The sequence below is a fragment of the Colias croceus genome, chromosome 16 (genome assembly GCF_905220415.1).
Source record: "Colias croceus chromosome 16, ilColCroc2.1".
NCBI classification, from domain to species: Eukaryota; Metazoa; Arthropoda; class Insecta; order Lepidoptera; family Pieridae; genus Colias; species Colias croceus.
This window is the reverse complement of record NC_059552.1, coordinates 1,526,887-1,550,602: the sequence shown is the minus strand read 5'-3', so window position 1 is coordinate 1,550,602 and position 23,716 is coordinate 1,526,887. Positions and strand designations below refer to the sequence as shown.

The 23,716-nt window shown below is 33.7% G+C and overlaps 1 protein-coding gene across 2 annotated transcripts in view; it reads right to left on the bottom strand.

Moving 5' to 3' along the window:
• Positions 1–23,716, bottom strand: part of LOC123698656 (ankyrin repeat domain-containing protein 65-like) — a 42,847-nt gene that overhangs the window by 11,967 nt on the left and 7,164 nt on the right. Inside the window, exons 2-5 of one of the 2 annotated variants that reach the window (XM_045645394.1) lie at positions 11,203–11,328; positions 9,039–9,137; positions 7,584–7,682; positions 5,726–5,923 (exon numbers count right to left, since the gene is read on the bottom strand). In XM_045645394.1, the coding sequence (XP_045501350.1) occupies positions 5,726–5,923; positions 7,584–7,682; positions 9,039–9,137; positions 11,203–11,325 (519 nt within the window). In that variant the 5' untranslated portion in view covers positions 11,326–11,328. Of the gene's footprint in view, positions 1–5,725; positions 5,924–7,583; positions 7,683–9,038; positions 9,138–9,886; positions 10,008–11,202; positions 11,329–23,716 lie in introns of those variants that run through there. The other variant, XM_045645395.1, reaches the window with a different exon arrangement.

Genomic DNA, 23,716 nt, shown 5'->3' with positions numbered 1-23,716 from the left:
GGAATCAAATTAGCTTTTAGACTTTTGAATGGAATCGAATTTCGGCGTAGTAATTAGATCTGACTGGGACACTGTGATGTAAGTGCGATCCAATAACGTTATTGGAAAACTGAAGCCTCGATTTGCACTCACCTTACACCTGAATTCACATTATTTATTGTCTAAAAATGGCTTTTCATTTCGCTTTGCTTTCGTTATGGACCAGGCAGAAAATTTAACCTTATTGTGAAGGTGTAAAATACCTTAAGGCTTAAAGGATACGGTTTTTTATTTAACTGGCTGCAGTCACCTTCACAAATCACACTTAATAATAATAGGAACTGGTCAAAAATAATAGTGGTATGAATTAGAACATTCGTTATCATTTCGTTAAATATTTTACTCGGATATTCGCTTTATTACTAGGGCTTTATGTGCTATTTCTCTGCGATCCGTTCCCATTTACAAAATTAAGGTACAATTAGGGGCAGAACATATTGCCTCATAAAGAGGAGGCAATAATTCTATCAAGTGGAAATGAAGGGAATCGATTTACACGATCTAATTTGTACCCTCTACTCAGGTAAGGGAGGTTTCAAGGACAGATTCATATTAACACAATTATTGTAAGTGAAAAGGAATACAGGCTACTCTTATTTTGTATTCAATGCATGTATTATTGTCTTATAACTAGAGCAAGAATTTTCTATATAAACTACTAGTTTTCCGCCAGCGGCTTCGCCCGCGCAGTCAAAGAAAAACCCGCATAGTTCCCGTTCCCGTAGGATTTTCGGGATTGCGTCATTTTTCCGGGATAAAAAGTAGCGTTATGTCCTTTCTCGGATATCAAAATATCTCCATACCAAATTTCATGAAAATTGGTTCAGTAGTTTAGGCGTGATTAAGTAACAGACAGACAGACAGACAGAGTTACTTTCGCATTTGTAATATTAGTAGGGTATTTGACTCCTGTTAAATTATTAACTAACTAAAAGAATATCCTTAAAAATGTTTAATAACTTTCCATTTAAGTTCTTTACACTCTTCTTCCTCCGTTTGTAACTTATGTAGACTTTTTCAAGCTCAGTTTTCAGAGTTTTATGTACATTTTGCTTACGTAGAAAATTAAGTGTGATGAAAGGATAGAGTTAATGAGTAATTTCTAAGGTTGCAAAAATGGAAGTTCATAAATTATTATTTATGAAAGATATCGAAAACAATATGATTATTTGTACCATTGTTATATTATGTACATACAATATCTGGTTTAGTATTGTGTGATATAGATATACATCCATACTATCCCTACTAATATTATAAATGCGAAAGTAACTCTGTCTGTCTGTCTGTCTGTTACTTAATCACGCCTTAACTACTGAACCAATTTGCACGAAATTTGGTATAGAGATATTTTGATACCCAAGAAAGGAGATAGGATACTTTTTACCCCGGGACATAGGATACGTTTTATCACGGAAATGACTGGGCGGGTGAAGCCGCGGGCGGAAAGCTAGTAATATTATAAATGCGAAAATCACTCTGTCTGTCTGTTACTCAGTCACGCCTAAACTACTGGACCAATTTGCATGAAATTTGGTATGGAGACATTTTGTTACCCGAGAAAGGACATAGGCTACTTTTTATTGCGAAATATGTACCACGGGCGAAGCCGGGGCGGACCGCTAGTAGTATATATATTTTATCATTTCTGGAAAGCAGCTCTACAATTCTCTAGTTTATTTACATTAAAGTAGGAATATCAGTCTAAAGGTTTCATTTGAATTGAAGATGCATAGAAATACATTGGATTCTTGGAAAGCTTCTTCATTGAAATAATATTGTGGTAGAAGTAAAAACAAATTACAAAATTCATTTGCTATTTTATTGAAAGTTGTATTTTACACGAGTAAACCATGTTTTCTCATACAAAAAATACGAATATAAGATAATGTAAACTTGACTACGAAACTTGAGTTATTAAGACCTGTGTTAATATAAGACTTAATTCTTCATTTACTTATTTCTGAACTGCCGTTGATTATTTTTTTATGTATGAAGATTTTGATTGAAAAATCCTTTCAAGAAATACTTTGTTTTTATTAAATAAAAAAAAATACTTAAATCTAAATACCATAACTCTATGAGAGCGCAATTAATTTTGGAAATAAACTAAGATTGATGCTGAAATTAATGATACTATCAGGGATAGATGCGGTTAATGACGACATTAGTATCATCATAAATAAATGGTTGCCCGTAACAACCATATATTACGTGAACGTGACCTTAATAGCCGTGGATGTTTGCAAAGTATGGTTAGTGTCGATAATGTGCTTACAAGTTCAGAAGTTTCAATGTAAGGTCGTATATTCTGAAAAATGTTTATTTTCTAGAAAGTTGATTTAATTTCGATGTTGTTCATATGGAAAATTTCCATTTTAATTTCAAAATTAAACAAGTACTTAGTTAACTAGTGAAATAAATAAAAAAAAATCGAAATGTTTGCTCGTCAAAACTGCGTGGTGATTTCCTTTATCTGTTGTTAAAAAAAATCCTTGAGCATTATAAATTAAATATTTCACGATTTAATGTATAATATTCGAGTTTTTCAGGTACCTAAATGTATTGTTTTCAACTCATAAGCTACAATGACTACGATCCTAACGAGGCACAGAAGACAACAGGAAATCCAATATTATTGAATACTTAGTATGCCATTAGCCATACTCCATTAGGAATTCACACAAGAAGATATTCTGAGATTTAGTCTGTTAGCATAATACGAGCGTGATCCAAGACGTGCCTTAGAATAAATTAATCTAGTGATCTGTTGCTAATCTTAAGTATGAAGACATCATCACGGCTATAATTCACTAGCTGCGCTACCCGCGTGGCTCCGCTTCTGTTGGTCTTAGCGTGAAGTTATATAGCCAAAATAAAAATGCCCTCGATAAAAGGGCTATCTAACACCGAAAAAAATTTTTTACCAGTTGTTTCTGAGATTAGCGCGTTCAAAGAAACAAACAAACTTTTCAGCTTTATAATATTAGTATAGATATGTCAACAGACGAAAAATTTTTTTTACCAGTAGTTCCTGAGATTTGCGCGTTCAAAGAAACAAACAAACTCTTCAGCTTTATAATATTGGTATAGATGTGTCTATTATTATTTATTTATTTATTTTTATTTATTTATAATCTTTATTGCATACAAAGAAATACAAATTTCACACACACAGACAGGACATTTGATGCAAAGGGCGGCTTTATTGCTTCAAGCAATTTCTTCCAAGCAACCCGAGCAACCAATGTATTGGAAAAAAAAAAAAAGAAAATTAAGGTAGATTATGTACACAATAGAAATAAAAAAAAGGACATCACATAATAAAATAAAAGACAACAACAAAATTATGATTAAAAAAAAAATTCTAAAAAAAACAAGAGAAATAAACCAAAAGGGAAAAAAAACACATGAAAATAAACAGTAAAAAAAAACAAGCAAGAAAAAAAAAATATGACAATAATTAATAATAAAAATAATTAACAGGTTTGCAAATAGTGACACTTAACCATATTTTTAAAAGAGTGTAGCGTTTGTGCTTTCCTAATGCTAGTAGGTAAGTCATTCCAGAGTTGAACGGCTTTTACGGTGAAAGAGGCGTTGTAGAAATTAGTATGGTGCACTGGAATACGTAGCATTAGGTTATCATTAGATCGTAGGTTCAAACTCCTGGCAGATAAAAATTCAAAATTATCTTTTAAGTAGCACGGGATACGGGGATCAAATAGGATGGAGAAAAGGAGAGAGAGGACATGAGCGTTACGACGAAGGCGTATGGGTAACCACTGAAGCTGCTTCCGGAAGGCTGTGACATGATCAAATTTCCTTAACCCAAAAACGAAGCGCACCGCAAGGTTCTGTAAGCGTTCGAGTTTATTAAGTTGCTCCTGAGTAAGGTTTGAGAAGCAAACGTCGGCATAATCTAGTGTTGGTAGCATCAGGGCCTGAGCAAGCATAATTTTGGTGGGAATAGGTAAGAAATTGCGCAACCTTCTTAAACTAGACGCTGTATAAAATATTTTTCTACTGATATTTTTAAGGTGTACAGACCAAGACAGTGTTTCATCCATATATAAACCCAAGTTCTTAACGGATCTACTATAAGGCACGATAACGTTATTGATAATTATAGGTGGTAAAGTAGTCCAGTTTATTCTAGCCACAAGACTCTGGCTTCCAATGATAATAGCTTGTGATTTTAGAGGGTTAAGCTTGAGGCCATAGCACACAGTCCAGTCGAACACCTTGTTTAGGTTATCGTTAATGCTATTAATTGCAGAATTAAGTTCATCTAAAGACGACTGTGCGTATATTTGGAGGTCATCTGCATAAAGATGATATAAGGAAGTCAGATGGGGAGTTAAAAAGTTGATAAACATAGCGAACAGTAAAGGAGAAAGCACACCTCCCTGCGGCACGCCAGCAGTAACATTGCGCCACGTTGAGAAGGAATTGTCAACAAGAACGCGTTGCTGACGACCAGCCAAGTAGCTCTGGAACCATTCTAGGACATTGGGAGATAAGTTGATTGATTGAAGCATGGCCAATAATAAATCAAAATCCACGGTGTTAAAAGCGTTGCTAAAGTCTAAAAGTACAAGAACTGTGAGCATCTTATTGTCCATACCCCAACGTATGTCATCCGTGATTTTAAGGAGGGCAGTAGTCGTACTATGACCGGGGCGGAAACCAGATTGGAAAGGATTAAGAAGGGAATTTTTATTAAGGAAGGAACTGAGTTGTTGTTGTATAAGACGCTCTAGGATTTTGGACAGGAAGGGTAAGATGGATATAGGCCTATAGTCAGATAATGATTTAGGAGAATTAGTTTTAGGGATTGGAATAACATTAGCCTTCTTCCACATTTTAGGAAAAACACTGGATGTGATAGAGGCATTCAGGATGTGGGTTATGATAGGAGTGACAATGTCAAGGATTGGAACGATCATATTACGACTAATGCCATATTACAATTATAAAAATATTATACCCATTGTAAATGGGTAACCCATATTACAATGGGTATAATATTTTATAGTGACTGCATCGCACGTTCTTCTAACGTTGCATTCAAACGAACACAGAGCTAGAGCAAACGTTTTATTTTGTGATCTTTTAGTGTAAACGAAAACTCGTATTCAGTGTTGTTCAGTATTAGAACATTGTATAAAATCTAATCGACGCACTAAAAACGAAGAAAGAATGCTCTACGCCTGTTTACACTAAAATATTACGAAAGAATGCTCTAGCTCTATGTTCGATGCACCGTAACATCAAGTGAAAATTATTAAGAGAAAAATACAGAAAATGTTCGTCGTTAAAACCAAATTAAGTTTGTAAAATATCCTTACAAAGTTCACTAAACCCTCAACGTTCGTTACAAAGTTTTGTCAAACTTACATTCAAATCCTTACCCTTACCTCCGTACTAATTGGTATCTATTAGATATGCTCACGTGTATTTCTTTGTTTGTCACTAAGCGTAATAATTTCTGGAGTTAGGTGGCTAGAGTGATAGATACATCACGGTAAATATCAAATTCCCATCGGAATTTCCCAACCACGCGAACGGAGCCACGTTTACCTACTACATAAATCATAATAATTGTACCAACAAGCATCATATCTCCTCCTGCATCTCATATTGCATACACATACTATAAACAAACTATTACAGATATTTTTACCTTATTAACAGCATCAATATAAGACCCCTTGTCCAGCAACAGTTCCACAACATTAGTGAAGCCCGCGCGCGATGCCTGCGCAAGCGGCGCGTCGCCCGCCATGTCGGAGGTCTGCACTCGCGCGCCAATCGAGATTGCGTACTGCGCCACATCGTACGCGCCCCGAGCGCATGCGCATTGGAGGAGGTCGTTTTGTTTCTGGTGGAAAGGATTAGTGTTTAAATTTTTACACAGGTATCAATAAAAAGAGCGTGTGTGCTGATTACATGTGTCAGAAGTGAAACTTCTTTGGCAAGATTCAAAGATACCAAAATCGTTGCCTTACTCCATGACACAACGGTATTGCCATGACGCGACCTTGAAATTTTACTTTCTTTATAAAATATTTTTATAAATTTATATTTATAAATTTAACGATAAAATCCGCATAACATCAACATAATCTACCATAATGTCCAAGGGCGGATTGATGTAAAGCCTTTGAACGAACTTTGTATATTTGTAATAGATACTTAAGCTTAGTAATTATGATTATGTACGCATCACAATTATTAGATTTACGAAATTTAATTTTAATATTTTATTTCTTCAAATTATAGAACCTATTTAAACATAGAATAATATAAAAAAATACAAATTGCAGTGATGTTTTTACAGTAAGTAAGTATGTGTACCTTCGAAAGTAGTAGCACAAGTTATGTAAAACTTAGTTGAATATGAAAATATCAAACTAGTATTCATATTCAAAATAACCTACTGAAAAAAGGATTCCTTTCCTGCAGCTGATGCAATACACGCATTGTTACGTTGTCAAATTGTCAATGGAAAACTGTATAGTGTATAAAATTGTTTTCTCTCTTCAAAGAATAGTTTCAAAGGCATGCAGAATATAATTTGCATTTAGTATCAGACTACCTTTGATATCGTAGAGAGAGTTAGATAGTTTAGATCAAAGGGAAATAAATATGCGAACGTTAACCAATAGAGTTATTATAATTAATATGTAGTTACTCTATGTTAGAATTTTATGTAATGAGTTACTTTCCGTATTCGCACATACACCCCGTTTCCCAATTTAGATTTTTACCATTTTTATTTATTAGTTCTATCAGAGTTGTTTCAGGCATTTCCCTATTTCAAGGCTTCATTTAAAATAGTCTCTTAAATATCTATAATCTATTTAATAAACATCCGTGTAAAGCAGACCTTATGTATCTACAGGCAAGCTCATAATACAAAGTAATTAACTACACTACTTATAAATTAGTAAAACGAAATAATTATATTGTCCTACGTAATCGTTAATTATTCGTCAAATAACGTAGTTAAAAATATGATATAAAATAATTATATTTTTACGTTATAAAGACAAAACGAATGAGAATTATTTATTTACTACCTAATTGAGCCAGTCCTTCATTAAAATTTGATTTGAATTTAATGTAACGTTTGTTTTTGCTTACCGAAATGTTGGCTTCAAATAGCTCCTGAAAAACTAAGTTATACGCGGACATGTTTTCATTTATTCCGCTCTGCAAAAAAATTTATTATTTTTTTTGTTTAATTAGCTGTCTCAATAATATCATTCTTAAATTATAGCAGCCATTCCATGAAATGTTTCCATGAACAATTAGGTAAATGATTTTGATCTAACGAGAAAAACCTACAAGCACCAGCCTGAAAATTAATTCGAAGTTATTTTAAAGGATACAGCTGGAGTCATTTTGGCAGGTAATTTAAAATTAAATCGCTGATTTAATCAATTAGCGTCATATACCTCATTTTGAAGGAGCTTCTATTGATCCGTTGATTTAATTATTAACCGACACATACATTATTTTGTAAATATTGTAGGTACCTTATTAGTAGCAGCGAGGCAAGCGCCAGCCTGGACCAGCATCTGCACTGCATCGAGATGGCCGTGCCACGCCGCCATTAGCAACGGCCGCATGCCGAACTGCGAATATAATACTTACCTTACGCACCTTAAACTTGCTATTTTTTACATGAAATTTATACATTTTTTGTAAAATGTGAAACATTAGGAAAACTTTAATCGTGAGAAGGGAGCAATAAAACCAAGGTAGTGATTTTAAAAATGCGGATTCGAATCCTGTCGACTATAATAATTAAAAATTATGTACAACTGTTCCTTTACAATGTACTTTTTCGACGTGACTGTTTTATAATTTTTATTTTACCAGACATATTATCCGTCTATTGCTACACATAGGTATAATTTATTGGCTTTGGCATTAATTTTGTAGCTCTTAGTTTCATTATTATAATAATATATTTTTACATTTTTAATTTAATACAACACTAAACAAACCTGAAGCATATAGAACATAGTTTGTAAATCGTATAAATCATTGGCCACGGTACAATCGCAGCTGAGACTTATTTGTTGTATGGAACTAAAATAAATAGCATGTAGCAGATCGCACGAGAAGATTTATTATACTTTTCTATTCTATAAATCTATACAATACTAACATTTCCTATAGGCTATAAGTATAGGCTATAAGTATAGCCTAAAGAAAAGTTACTTTATTTACATGTGTGTATTTAGCGTCGAAAAAAACTTTCAGAATTGGTTTTTTTCGTTTAAGTAGTTATTTATTAGCCAAACAACAATTGATTTACTGAAATGATGTCCTTCCTTGTGGTTAATGGAACTATTCATGCCTCATAAATCAAACCTTATGTTATCACATTTTACATTTTATATAGGTATTTTTTCGTGTTTCTTTTCACATTTGTCTTGAATTTTACTAGTGAAATCGTTGCAACATGAAATAAAGGAGAGCTTTCACATAAATATTAAATTTTATTTCTTTGACAAAAGGTAGTTTTGAACGTCCTTCTCCTGTGACGATCTAGCAAGTTCAGACATTCAAAAATAAAAACCGAAGGAGGAAAATATTTCGCATTTTGAATATTAAGTATATTTTTTTTATAATTATATTTTTTTACACATTTTTTTTTGACAAAGTTGAATATTAAACATTTGCGGGTACTGTTGAAATTTCGCGCCAATGGAGCGACAATATTAAAACATAGATTCCAGAATCATCGTTCACAATTTTTTTATGAATACGAGGCTATTAATCGTAACCATTTTAAGAAATAACGGTCTCTTAGTTAATATTCCCTCAAGGTATAAACTATTCAAGCTTAAAGCATTCTTCAAAATTTAAGGACCTTTTATTTAAATATATAAATATAATAAAGCCTATATTATTAGGGAAGGTCTTCAAGGTATCATAATACATTCTCCACATAATATTAAATGATGACTATAATTCCTCACCTTGTCGACAGCTTCAATATCGCATTTCGCGTCAATGAGCAATTTGATAATCTCGACGTTGCCTCTGCTAGCCGCCCAGTGGATGGGCGCTCTGCCGTACTGAAATATACGCTTATTAAATTATCCTTTAAGTGAAAGATTTAACAGGGTTTCGCTGAAGAAGTAATATAAAAATGTGGATATTAAGTATTAACGCAATTTAATACCAATTGGTAATGATTAAAAGGATAATGAAAATTTTTTGTTATGTTATCCCTTAATCCCTCTCATTTTATTCCAATAGATATTCAATGTAAACGTTATTTTATAGTCGCCTCTATCCTCTTAAAAAGATAAAATACTGAATACAATATCTTCCTTTTATAACACAAGGTTAAAAACTAAAAATACAAACCGAGAAAATACTTCGTTAACCCAAGGATACTCCAACAATAACATAAAACTCCCAAAGAGGTAATTTCGACTCGGCTTATAAAAAATGCACAGCCTCCGCCCGCGCCGGCTGGCTTACATTTTGAATGACTAACCTCCCTGCAGTCGTACTTTATCCCGGGATATTATTTGAAGAATTTATTTGCGTATCCAGGGGATATGAAATGTTTCCAATAAAACTTCCCAGGTACCCATTAATAATAGTTATTGTGTAATATATATTTGTTATGACGCATATTATTTCATACATATATTTTTTGAATATTTTTTTGATTACAAGTGTCCATAATATTTTCACGTTATTTGCAAAGAATATTAACATCTTTGTATTCCAGGACGAATTTAAACAACAAAAAAAAATTGAAGTAAAATAATCATTTGACCTTTACTTGTTTAATTGGGCACCTACACAATACACATTCTGCGTATAAAAATAAACGTAACTTCCGCTTTTCCTTTCAAGTTTCCCGAACATTATATACGCCTGCGCAAAGATTTTTTAATCCTACGTTATTAAAATATCTACCACACAGAATGATAGGATAACAAACTTTCTCTAACAAAAAGAATAAAGCCTTGAATCGTGAACCTATGGTTAAAATAAGGACCACAACACACAATTATCTATTGTTAACATATGCTCCTGAAAAACAGTTTAACTATACTTACTGGCTTTCTGCGAAGTGACTTTGTTTTATACTATGTAGGGATTATGAGCCTAGGTCAATAAGAGTATTTAGTATATTATAATGAGGTGAAATAAATAAATAAAGGGAAACTTGGTTAAGTGGGACCTGGATAAGTGAGAAACCTCCATAACTGGAACTCATGCTGAGGTCCCAACACTTTGGCACTGAATTACCTCTGTTAGTGGCACGAGTAAACCTCTATATCTGGGATTTGTTCTTTCGATTTATCATCATACTTACCTCTATAAATGAGACAGCGAGTAAATTTTGTATGCATAAACCTCTGTAACTGAGATAACATTGTTTGTTTACTCATTCTTATTCTATCCACAAATTCCACACGTAATTCCAAGAACGTAAGTACAAATTTTGAGCTTCAATTACCTTCAGTTTTAGTTTCGCTTTACTATCATACAGATGTTTATTTGAAAAATGTCAAAACGAAAGCTACAATCGTTATCATTAGGTGAAAAACTGAAGTTAATATCCATTTATGAACCTGTATTCTCACCTCTATTAATGGAACCCTCTGTAAATGAGACAGATATTTATTTATACCTGTATATCTGAGACACTGGGTAAGTGGAATACCTCTATAAGTGAAACGACATTGCAGGTCCCTTGATGTCTCACTTAACCAGGTTTCACTGTAATTTATTTATTTCGTCATCGTCGTCGGTCGTCTCTAGCACAGGTTTATACCTAGTTAAGACGATCGTCGAGTTTAAATTGTGTTAAATGTATTGGTACTAAATAAATGATTTTTATTTCTTACTAGCTTTCCACCCGCGGCAGCGCCCTTGCAGTCAAAGAAAAACCTGCATAGTTCCCGTTCCCGTGGGATTTCCGGGATAAAACCTATCCTATGTCCCGGGATAAAAAGTAGCCCACGTCCTTTCTCGGGTATCAAAATATCTCTATACTAAATTTCATGCAAATTGGTTCAGTAGTTAAGGCGTGATTGAGTAACAGACAGACAGACAGAGTTACTTTCGCATTTATAATATTAGTATGGATTTATTTTATTTTTATTTAATAATTACATTGTTCCTACAGTTGACGTCAGCTGGTCTCTGCAGCGCCTCCCGCACCGCCGCTGGCTCATTCTTGATCACCGCTTCGTGGAGGAGCAGGTCGTTTTGTTGGATACGAGAACGACCCTCCATCTGCTGACAATATTTAAGGATATATCCAGACCACTATTATGATAAGGACTGTGTAAGACTGTACAAAAAGCGACTGGTTAAACTTATTTAGGTACATAAAAGTAAATTAAAAGATTTAAATTACTACCGTTGTCTATTATTATTATAATCCTATACGCATGTGGTATATTTTTGGAATTTTTATATTATATCAAGACTTCATAAAGATACAAAGTTAAATACATTAAAATCAATTACGTATAACTTTCTATTGTACCGAACTACTTACTTACTAACTTTCTATAATACGAACATTGGGTCACATATATAACATATAACTTGCATACTAAACAGTTTATCTGAAATGTCTATAGAATACCTAATTAATTTTATAAGCCATTGTCTACTACACAATAATTGTCTTCAGCGGTAATTAGAAGCCATCAATAATTATACCATTATACTGATATGAAAAGAATTCTGTAATAGAAAATGCACTGAAAATGAAGCGGCTACATAATTGTAAATCCACTGAGATTTAATTATCAAAAGGATTAAATTAATAAACTGAGCCAAAACCACATTTTTTATGCAATTTTTACAAGCTCGTGAAAGTTTTTGATACACGCAGTATTAACGATGTTGGTAAGTACTGTAAGTACATAATATTTGAAGCGATATTATTGCATCACATTACAACCCACTGTAGAAACCTTAATACTAGGTAACTATATTCATGAATAATCGCAGAAATGTGGATTGTATTTTCATTATAATAGGTGATACTCTCCTCTACGGAATGAGAGTCTATTTGCACACAAACTATGCTAGAAAACACATTCACAATTAAACCAGCTAGATAATTATACAAGTATGAAGTTGTTATCTCTTCTGCATAATACGTTCAAAGCACCGACATTGTATGGAGGAGGAGGCTTTAATTTTAATACAAAACAAACATCGTATTTAATTCATTCTAGAATGCAATTTCATAAGCAGTTAAAGTTCCTTTGGATAACTTTAAAATGGTGCAATTTATAAATAACTAGCGGTCCGCCCCGGCTTCGCCCGTGGTACATATTTACGTTTTCTCTACATAAGAACTATCCTCGTACTTCAAGGAATATAATAAAAAAAGAATTATCGAAATCGGTTCAGCCGTTCTCACGTGATGCCGTGACAATGCGAAACGTGTTTCATTTTTATATATATGTTACAGTCAAAATCCTGAACCAGTCAATAACGTTATTGACCGGTAAAATCGGTTAATAAGGATATTGACTAAGGGCGTCGGTTAATATACTTATTAACTGATTTTATCTGATTAAACCAGTTAATAACGTTATTGACTAAGGGCATCGGTCAATATCCTTATTAACTGATTTTAAGTCGAGACATCTAGTCAATATAGGTTTTAACGTGACTGCCCTGACGTGCCCAGTCAAAACTCATAAAAAGTTAAGGACGTTAGTGAAATTATACTAGAAAGTCATTTAAAAAGGTTCATAAAACTTTTTAGAGTGCAATATTTAAGAGTTTTATGTTTTATTAATTAATTCGGGGTATTGTTTGTAAACTGCAACCACGCGAGAATACGTGCCCCAAAATATTTTTGAAGATGGCAATTGTGTTTTAATAACAACTAGGTTTCCGCCCGCAGCTTCGCCCGCGCAGTCAAAGAAAAACCGCATAGTTCCCGTTCCCGTGGGATTTCCGGGATTGCGTTAGTTTCTGATTTGATGGAGTAACCTGCAGGTGTACTTCGAAGACTGCTACTGGATCTAATAGACGAGTAGAGCTAGGATTGCCGAGTTTGGGCTCGTTTTGTTAGTTATGTCGAGACCTTACCTCCGGACTTGATGGAGTGACCTGCAGGTGTACTTCGAAGACTGCTACTGGAACTAATAGATGATTAGAGCTAGGTGTGCCGAGTTTGGGCTCATTTTGTTAGTTATGTTGAGACCTTACCTCCGGACTTGATGGAGTGACCTGCAGGTGTACTTCGAAGACTGCTACTGGAACTAATAGACGAGTAGAGCTAGGTGTGCCGAGTTTGGGCTCGTTTTGTTAGTGACGTTGAGACCTTACCTCTGGACTTGATGGAGTGACCTGCAGGTGTACTTCGAAGACTGCTACTGGAACTATTATACGAGTAAAGCTAGGTGTGCCGAGTTTGGGCTCGTTTTGTTAGTTATGTTGAGACCTTACCTCCGGACTTGATGGAGTGACCAGCAGGTACTAACAAAACGAGCCTAAACTCGGCACACCTAGCTTTACTCGTATAATAGTTCCAGTAGCAGTCTTCGAAGTACACCTGCAGGTCACTCCATCAAGTCTGGTAAGGTCTCAACGTTACTAACAAAACGAGCCCAATCTCGGCACACCTAGCTCTACTCGTCTATAAATTCCAGTAGCAGTCTTCGAAGTACACCAGCTGCAGATCATTCCATCAAGTCCGGAGGTAAGGTCTCAATGTAACTAACAAAACAAGCCCAAACTCGGCACACCTAGCTCTACTCGTCTATTAGTTCCAGTAGCAGTCTTCGAAGTACACCTGCAGGTCACTCCATCAAGTCCGGAGGTAAGGTCTCGACATAACTAACAAAACGAGCCCAAACTCGGCATTCCTAGCTCTACTCGTCTATTAGATCTATTAGATCCAGTAGCAGTCTTCGAAGTACACCTGCAGGTCACTCCATCAAATCAGAAACTAACGCAATCCCGGAAATCCTACGGGAACGGGAACTATGCGGTTTTTCTTTGACTGCGCAGGCGAAGCTGCGGGCGGAAACCTAGTTGTTATTAAAACACAATTGCCATCTTCAAAAATATTTTGGGGCACGTATTCTCGCGTGGTTGCAGTTTACAAACAATACCCCGAATTAATTAATAAAACATAAAACTCTTAAATATTGCACTTTAAAAAGTTTTATGAACCTTTTTAAATGACTTTCTAGTATAATTTCACTAACGTCCTTAACTTTTTATGAGTTTTGACTGGGCACGTCGGTTAAAACCTATATTGACTAGATGTCTCGACTTAAAATCAGTTAATAAGGATATTGACCGATGCCCTTAGTCAATAACGTTATTAACTGGTTTAATCAGATAAAATCAGTTAATAAGGATATTAACCGACGCCCTTAGTCAATATCCTTATTAACTGATTTTACCGGTCAATAACGTTATTGACTGGTTCAGGGTTTTGACTGTAACATATACATATAGATTTTAACATCTGCAATATACAAGCCCATCATCATAAACTTGATATTATAGAAAATAAGCTGTATAATGTGTATCCAAATAATTACTTTCCCATATTTGATTGCCAGTATAAAATAGACCGACTCGAAATTCACAAAATAATAATATTCACGAAGCGAAGTATTATATTTTCATTAACGGCATTGAATTTCTATCAATTAGCAAATTTTACTCCAATTTCCTTCATTGTTAATTAATTTTGAAACGATTTTGCTTTTATATAGTACTAACTTTCCGCCCGCGGCTTCGCCCGCGTTTTCAAAAAAAACCCGCATAGTTCCCGTCCCCGTGGGATTTCCGGGATGAAACCTATCCTATGTTAGATAATCCATTTATCGAGGAAGGCTAATCCATTTATCATCACGCTAAGACCAACAGGAGCGGAACAGCTAGTGTGAAATATTAACGTTCGTTTAAAGTACGGTATTTTTCTTAAGTATATTAAAGACTAGCTTCCGCCCGCGACTCCGTCCGCGCGGGTGTCGGTCTTCGCGTGGATGGTTTATTTCTCCATTTTGAGTAACTCTGACCATGACATCTTATAAATATCTATTGGACCCAAATACGGCTAGGCCTATAATAATACGCAACGTGTGTTCACGGTTCTACAGAACAACGTCTATGGATAAAACTGAAAAATTAAAATTATTTTTTTTCTACGTATTTTTCCAGGATAAAAAGTATCCTATTTTACGCCCAGGATAATAAGGTATAATTATACCAAGTTTCATCGAAATCGAACCGTTAGTTTTCACGTGATGCCTTCACATACAGACAGACAGACAGACAAAAAATTTTTTAATCACATATTTGGGTTTGGTATCGATCCAGTAACACCCCCTGGTATTTATTTTTTCAATATTTTCAATGTACAGAATTGACCCTTCTACAGATTTATTATATGTATAGATTTTAAAATGTAGTAAGTATATATTTAATATTGTAAATGTGCTACAAAGTATACAATACAAGTCATGTTAAACTATGTCATAAAAATGCCCCTAATCATAATATTCCTTTTGTTTCAAACGAATCCCCATGAAGGCTTGGATCATTAAGTATTCTGTATTGAAATAAACGCAAATTGCGTGGTTTAATTATTTTACGAGTTATCGACCTTCCACTCCAGTAACTCATGAGAAAATGGAGCAAGGTCGATGTCAAGATCCTCACATTGTGCCGATGTTAAGCTTTTGTAATTTTTATAAGTTGCTACCAAGTTTGCTAGCGATTTAGCCAAGGATTTATGGGGATATTAAAGTTTGTTCTTTGGAAGCTTATTAAATTGCTTTGAAAAAGGAAAATGAAATGGATATTGTTTTTTTTTTACAAATTGGATTGCTGCTAAAAACCAAAACGTAACAAAAACGTTGTTTTTTTTTACTAATTTGAATAAAAGTACCTAGCCTACGAATACTAGCTCTTTGTCTGTAAACTGCTTAAAACTGACATTAAATTAGCATATTTTTTACTCCGTGTCTATGCACGTAAATTCACGTACCTACGTTCTACATATTTTCATCTCGTTTACTGCATATCATCCGATATGATAAACCAAATATTAAATACATAATTTGGTCATATTGTTTTCCCATATTTCATCACTCTATAAAAACAGGGATAAAATTTATTCAGCATGTAACATAGTTAACGTACGAATTTCCTCTTTTTCTATCAACTCAGGGATTCAATTAAAACTGACAGTTTTCTAAAAGTTAGTTCTAGGAAAACAATGTTGTTACTAGCAATGTCATTCGCAGCTTCAACTTTCATCGAGAATTTTTTTACAAGCTCTGATAATCTCACTCCAGGCAAAGGAAACAGATATAGCTGATGTATGTTTACAGGTTAAAAAGTTGAAACTAGTTTGTATAATATTAACTGAAAATGAATACGAAAATATGTAATGTAATAAACGTTTTTAATATTAACAATCTAATTAATTATCGTGGTAATATTTAAACACATTGTCATGATACTTGCTTAATAACGTAAAAAAAATGTACCTTATCACCTACATGTATAAACGTGTTGTAAATAACAAATAATTATTATCGATCAATTAATTTGGTTTTCAAATGATCAAAACATAAAATAAAATAGCCTCAACTATACAAGTGTTACAACAAATTATGCGGTAAAATGGTCCGAGTTGAGCGGCCGCATTTTTGGGCGGGATTTATATACTCATTAATCTGATTTATTGCTGGCTACATACGAAACATCTCACTTATTAACTAATTGTTGTTTTTATGGTGAACATAAACAGTTAAATGTAGGAAATATGTAGAAATAACGATTGTTTATTCTGAAAGCTTTCACGGGATTGTATTTTATAAGACTTCTTCTGAGAATGTTCTTCTGTTAGGAATTATGTAGGTATATGTCGGAGAATTTAAATAACTCTCCATAATTAATAATAATTAGGTAGATATGTGAAATAATATCTATTAAATAATGACTCAGTGCGCTCACCTTGCGCGGTCGATGGTAGAACCGAGACTATACCATCGAGCTACTGACTCAAGGAATATAAACCATAGCATGTCCCGTAATTTCATATCAATTGAATATCAACACTATGTTGTACACCATAGAGTACATTATAATAGGAAGGTATAGATAACAACTACTATGTTATAATTCTCTCACATATACATATATATTTTATATTTTAATTTTAAACTTGGATATAAAATTATTCTCTCTAAATGACTGAATCGTTTCATAGTATCATTAGGCTAGCAGGTAATAACGATCTATATTTCTAATGGCTTCTTGAGTCAATAGGCATGACGACAGTATCCATAAATGATCGTATAATAGTGTTTTTAAGGGAAAATGTATAATAAATAAATTCAATATAGTGACTTAAAAATCTTAAAAACACTAAGATTAATGAGATTATCAATAAAATAAAACATTGAAATTCTGCAGTTGGCCATTTTGACTAAAACACGCGTGACGTCACGCTTAAGTCAACAACTCACGTAAGATGTATTTTGTTGTTATGAATATGTTGAGAATACGCATTTTTATTTATTTTCTATTGTTTCACGTATGCTTTATCGACTCAGAACAGAAATATAATTGCGAATTCACGAATACGTGGTTTCGGGGTTCTCCGCGCCAACTTTATAAAATCATTTCTTATTATTTTCTCGCTTAAAATATTACTAACACATTTTTGAGCATTATTTTAATGTGGATTCACACTGCAATACTGCACACCACTTATAAACTTTGAAATTCGTTTCTATAACACATATTAAATCAATATTTTTTTAATTTTCTTCGCAATGAATACAAATAATTACGTATTTACTAAAAAGTGACGTCACGCTTACGCCATGACACCTCCGAGCTGTTTTGGCACAGTTGATAAATATTTTTTGAAAAATGGCTTTTGTCTTCGTTAAATTTAAGTATATTACCGAAATATAGTGTTTTTCTTGTATAGTAAACGTATACACACATTATGGAAGAGGATTTCAAAATCTTTCGTCATGCCTATTCCCACTAGAGTCGAATAAAAAAAGATTGTCTCGCTCTGGCAAGGCAAAAAGGCTAGCTTGCTAGCATGTATAGAAAATAGCGGTAAAGCGCATCTAGAAATGGAAGAGGGACTTGAAGTGTGTATTTTTATTTTCTTTAATAGACATACATTTTGTTAAAATGATAGGTAGAGAAAAAATATAATAGATTAATTAAATAAATTCTAAATAAAAAGGCTAAAGTTTTGAATACAGTTATACTAAGGAAAGTCTTATTGCAAACAAAATACAGGAAAGACATATTAAATATTTTTCTGTAAGTATTTAAGATCTTTCAGCTGCAAAGGTAATGTGCAAGCTTGCAAGTTTCCATTATTCTCCGTTTATTTCTAACTATTGTTCACATTCAGATGATTGAGTCCATAATCATTACCTTCAATCATTTGACCTTTAGCCTACCCCTTCGTATTGTCACAGATTAGATACTAGTTACTACGTATTGTGGCTTTACACTAGTCTAGTATGTCTGCCTGTAATGTTAGTTTTCAAACTTTGGTGAAAATAAAAATAATGAATAAATCGTTAAAATTCGTTCTTCAGTCTCCAAATGTCCAATGCATAGTTTATGAAAACAGTCAATGTTTTGTAGTGCCTGCATATAGGTCGTTTGCAAAATGTGTTTGCGAAATAATACGAAAGTTGTCAGAAACGAGCGCATTTTAAAATACTTTTCAGTAAAAAACGAAATATCCAACGCCGCGCTGTGATAAATATTTCGTTCACAATCCGCCTTTGTGATATAGCTATAAATAAATAAATCGATAAATTCATACAAAACATATCAATGCATTCACTATAACACAATAATTCACTACATTCATATTTTATCTCTAAATCTTAATAAAAATAAATCTCGTGTCACAATGTTTGTCCTCAATGGACTCCTAAACCACTAAACCGATTATAATAAAATTCGCACAACATGTGCAGTTCGATCCAAATTGAGAGATAGGATAGTTTTTATAAAAAAAAACGTAAACATGTAGGTACCACGGGCGAAGCCGGGGCGAACCACTAGTATATTATATAACTCAAAGTTGACTGACGCACAGTCCAAACCACTGAACGAATCGGGCTGAAATTTGGCATGCAGGTACATGTTAGGACGTAGGCATCCGCTAAGAAAGGATTTTGATCAACTCTACCCCCAAGGTGATAAAATAGGGGACGAAAGTTTGTACCATGAAAATTTATCTATTCCAGGCAGGCCAAGCTGCGGGCAGAAACTAGTAACAAATAAATGTAACATTTTTGTGATATCATATTATTTTAAAAATGAGGTTTAGTTTTCAATCAAACTTAAGAGGGTTCGTGTCGGTGAATACGTTTGAAGATAAGGTCAGAGCTATCTTACTCTCTCTAAGCCGATGCTAGGAAATATCTAGAAAACAAAATTAAAAGCTTTTCCTCGAAACTTTTACTCGATGTCTGTTGAGGTGTACTCTTCCCGACTTTAATTTCCACAATCCCTTCACAGATAACTCTGAACTTTTAAATATGACACGGTTTTTACTTCTTGAGTTTCAGCATGTTTCAGTCTATCGCGATTGAGATTAATCTCTATACTTCGTAAACTTCAACGTTTTGATAAGATAATTTAAGTACTTGTAAAAGAACTTTATATTACTAAATACTTACACACATCTTTCTTAACATTATTTTTAAAAATACTTACAACAATTCACTCAAAAAACATTTTACAATATAAAGCAATCATTTTTACTATCTAGAGTCTAGGCAATTACTGGAAAAACTATATAGCTAAATAATAGCTTTATTTATTTAAGAATTTCACTTGAAGCTTTCAACGTTATGCCGGGTCCAGACTGGTGAAACGTAACATGAAATGTAACATGCAATGAAAGAATTCACCGTCCACATTGCTGCAATGTATCATGAAAGTACACACTTTGTAACAATTTCTCGTAGTTTGGACGTCTTGCGCGCGCGAATTGTGCATTACACGCGCATGCTACGAGCATTACAAGCCGCGCGCGGAGCTATCCATGATTTGTCGGTATTTCGACGAACACAAAGGGGCAAGGAACACGACTACGGGAGGTTCGTAGTGAATGCGCGTTAAGAGCGCGCTTTGCGTCCACGCTTGCAGCGAACATGCAATGAAAGGCAGAATGTTATGTTACGTTTCACCAGTCTGGACCCGGCAAGATTGAAAGGTTATAGTCGTGCTTCTAAAGCTTTCTCTGCATATTATGAATGTGATACACGAGTCCCCTTATCTATTCAAATAAATATTGTATAGAGTATTTTATTTTCAAACAAAAGAATAGCAATATTAATATGAATGCAGTTTAATTCAAACAAAACTGTCCAACAGAAATATAAATGTTATAATTTATTTCAAGACATACTATTTTCTTTGTACATAAAGTCCAAGTATTTTAGTTATTTATTTATTTCAGCATTGCCAATACATTACTTATTCTAGTGTTAGTAAAACTATATATACTGCTATATTTTAAATGCTTTGTAAGTGTATTTAAAAATAAAAATTTTAAATAGTCACAAATATTGAAACTATAAATATATATGAAATTACCAAATATAACTATCTCTCTTAATTAAAATTTTCAATAATGAGAACATAAACTTATTTGCATTTCGGTATTGTATATGACAACCGAAGTTATATTCCCATGTAAATGTTTACGCATAACAATACATGAGTTTCATTATTTCAGTTTTGTGTATCTAAATCACTATTCGCAGCATTTTCGCAAAAATATTTCTTTATTCTGAATTTCTCTCGCGTACTTATGCCCTTCGGCAAAACTACTCTTGTAGGAGTTTTTCATGATGTCTATAGCATAGTTTGCGATCTTAAAAACTGTAAAATAAGTATTGCTCGATCTCATTTTTAAGAACGGAAACTAACAAAATGTGTAAAAATTTTTTTAACGTTTTACAAATGGATACAACAAAATCAATGATAAAGATTATTTTTTTAGATACTTGAAACACGTTTAACAAATGGACACAACTATACTGTGTACAGTATTGTTATATAATATGTATATAAAAAAAAATCACCAAGAAAGTAATTTAATAGAACAAATTTTTAAATACGGTAAAATATTATCAACGTGAAGTTATCCTAAAACTTTATTTCATTCTAGGGTTGTTGAGGATTCCTCTTCCGCTTCCTCATAATGCGGAAGATCCGCAATATTTTGGGTTCCTCAACCGTTACCGCATCCTCTAATATAAAAATAAGAAATTCCTCTTCCTCATTCTCATCCTCTTCCTCAAAAAAATATCCTCATCCTCATCCGCATCCCCTAAATTTGCGTGTGAAAATTCCTTTTCCTCCTCCTCTTCCTCATAATCACTTCCTCAACAACCCAATTTCATTCATTCATATTTCATTACAAGTATTTACTTTAAAATAAGACTTACCGATGGTATGAAATGCCTCGATTGCTGATATTATTTCGTCTGCTATCATTTTTCCACTCTAATACCGAACAACACGCTCTAAATAATGAATAAATATGGAAATAAGGTTTGACAGCTGACAACCGACTCGAATATTTTTCTGCGCACAACTGAGAGCGAGTTAGGTGATCTTACCTTACTAGTGACACGTGGGCCACGCCCACATCGCACTTCTATTATGTTCACTGTTCTGTGATTTAAAACTAGCTGTTGCCCGCAGCTTCGCCTGCGTGGAAAAGATAAATAAACATGATACAAATTTTCATCCCCTATTTTATCCCCTTGGGGTTAGAATTGATCAAAATCCTTTCTTAGGGGACGCCTCCTAACATCTACCTGCATACCAAATTTCAGCCCGATCCGTCCAGTGGTTTGGGCTGTGCGTTGATAGATCACTATATCAGTCACCTTTGAGTTTTATAAATATAGATGCTTTGTGTGCTAAGTGTATTTAAAAATAAAATTTTTAAATAGTCACAAATATTGAAGTGAAAAATTACCAAACATCTTTTAATTGCTGGCTGGTGACCTGTACCTCAGACTTGTATTTAGTCTATTTCAGGCACAGTTTCTCACAACGTTATCCTCTACTGTACTTTGTGTAGTATAATTAAGCTTTGTAACCTTTAAATGTTGTGAGAACCAAATAAAGATGATTTTATTTTTTAACTAGCGGTCCGCCCCGGCTTCGCCCGTGGTACATCCTCGTACTTCAAGGAATATAATAAAAAAAGAATTATCGAAATCGGTTCAGCCGTTCTCGAGTTATGCGCTTACCAACACATTTTGCGATTCATTTTTATATATAAGATTTATATTTTCAATCATGAGAACATAAACTTATTTGCATTTTGGTATTGTAGATGACAACCGAAATATTATTTTCCCATGTATAAATGTTTTCGCATAACAATACATGAGTTTCATTATTTCAGTTTTGTGTATCTAAATCACTATTCGCAGCATTTTCGCAAAAATATTTCTTTATTCTGAATTTCTCTCGCGTACTTATGCCCTTCGGCAAAACTACTCTTGTAGGAGTTTTTCATGATGTCTATAGCATAGTTTGCGATCTTAAAAACTGTAAAATAAGTATTGCTCGATCTCATTTTTAAGAACGGAAACTAACAAAATGTGTAAAAATTTTTTTAACGTTTTACAAATGGATACAACAAAATCAATGATAAAGATTATTTTTTTAGATACTTGAAACACGTTTAACAAATGGACACAACTATACTGTGTACAGTATTGTTATATAATATGTATATAAAAAAAAATCACCAAGAAAGTAATTTAATAGAACAAATTTTTAAATACGGTAAAATATTATCAACGTGAAGTTATCCTAAAACTTTATTTCATTCTAGGGTTGTTGAGGATTCCTCTTCCGCTTCCTCATAATGCGGAAGATCCGCAATATTTTGGGTTCCTCAACCGTTACCGCATCCTCTAATATAAAAATAAGAAATTCCTCTTCCTCATTCTCATCCTCTTCCTCAAAAAAATATCCTCATCCTCATCCGCATCCCCTAAATTTGCGTGTGAAAATTCCTTTTCCTCCTCCTCTTCCTCATAATCACTTCCTCAACAACCCAATTTCATTCATTCATATTTCATTACAAGTATTTACTTTACATAAATCATATCTATACTAATGTTATAAAGCTGAAGAGTTTGTTTGTTTGACGCGCTTATCTCAGGAACTACTGGTCCGATTTGAAAAAATCTTTCGGTGTCAGATAGCCCATTTATCGAGGAATGCTATAGGCTATATATCATCACGCTAAGACTAACAAGAGCGGAGAAATGCGGGTAAAATCGCGGAGCACAGCTAGTAATAGATATACACGGGCTGTGTAGCGTACCCTAATAAAAACCCTCTAATAAAAACCCTAGATACAAAAAACCTTAGATTCTATTAATAAATATGTACTTATAAATCAATAATAACAATCTTTATGATACCCAAGGACCGAGAAATATCACTTAAAGGTAGACCCTGGACGGAATATTTAAAAATAATATTTCGGTCCTCAGAAATAACAAGGTGGAACATAGGGTCGAGGTCTTCGCAAATTATTCGTCCTTTATACTTCACGAATCTTTTCGCTATAATGAACATGTTGTTAGAG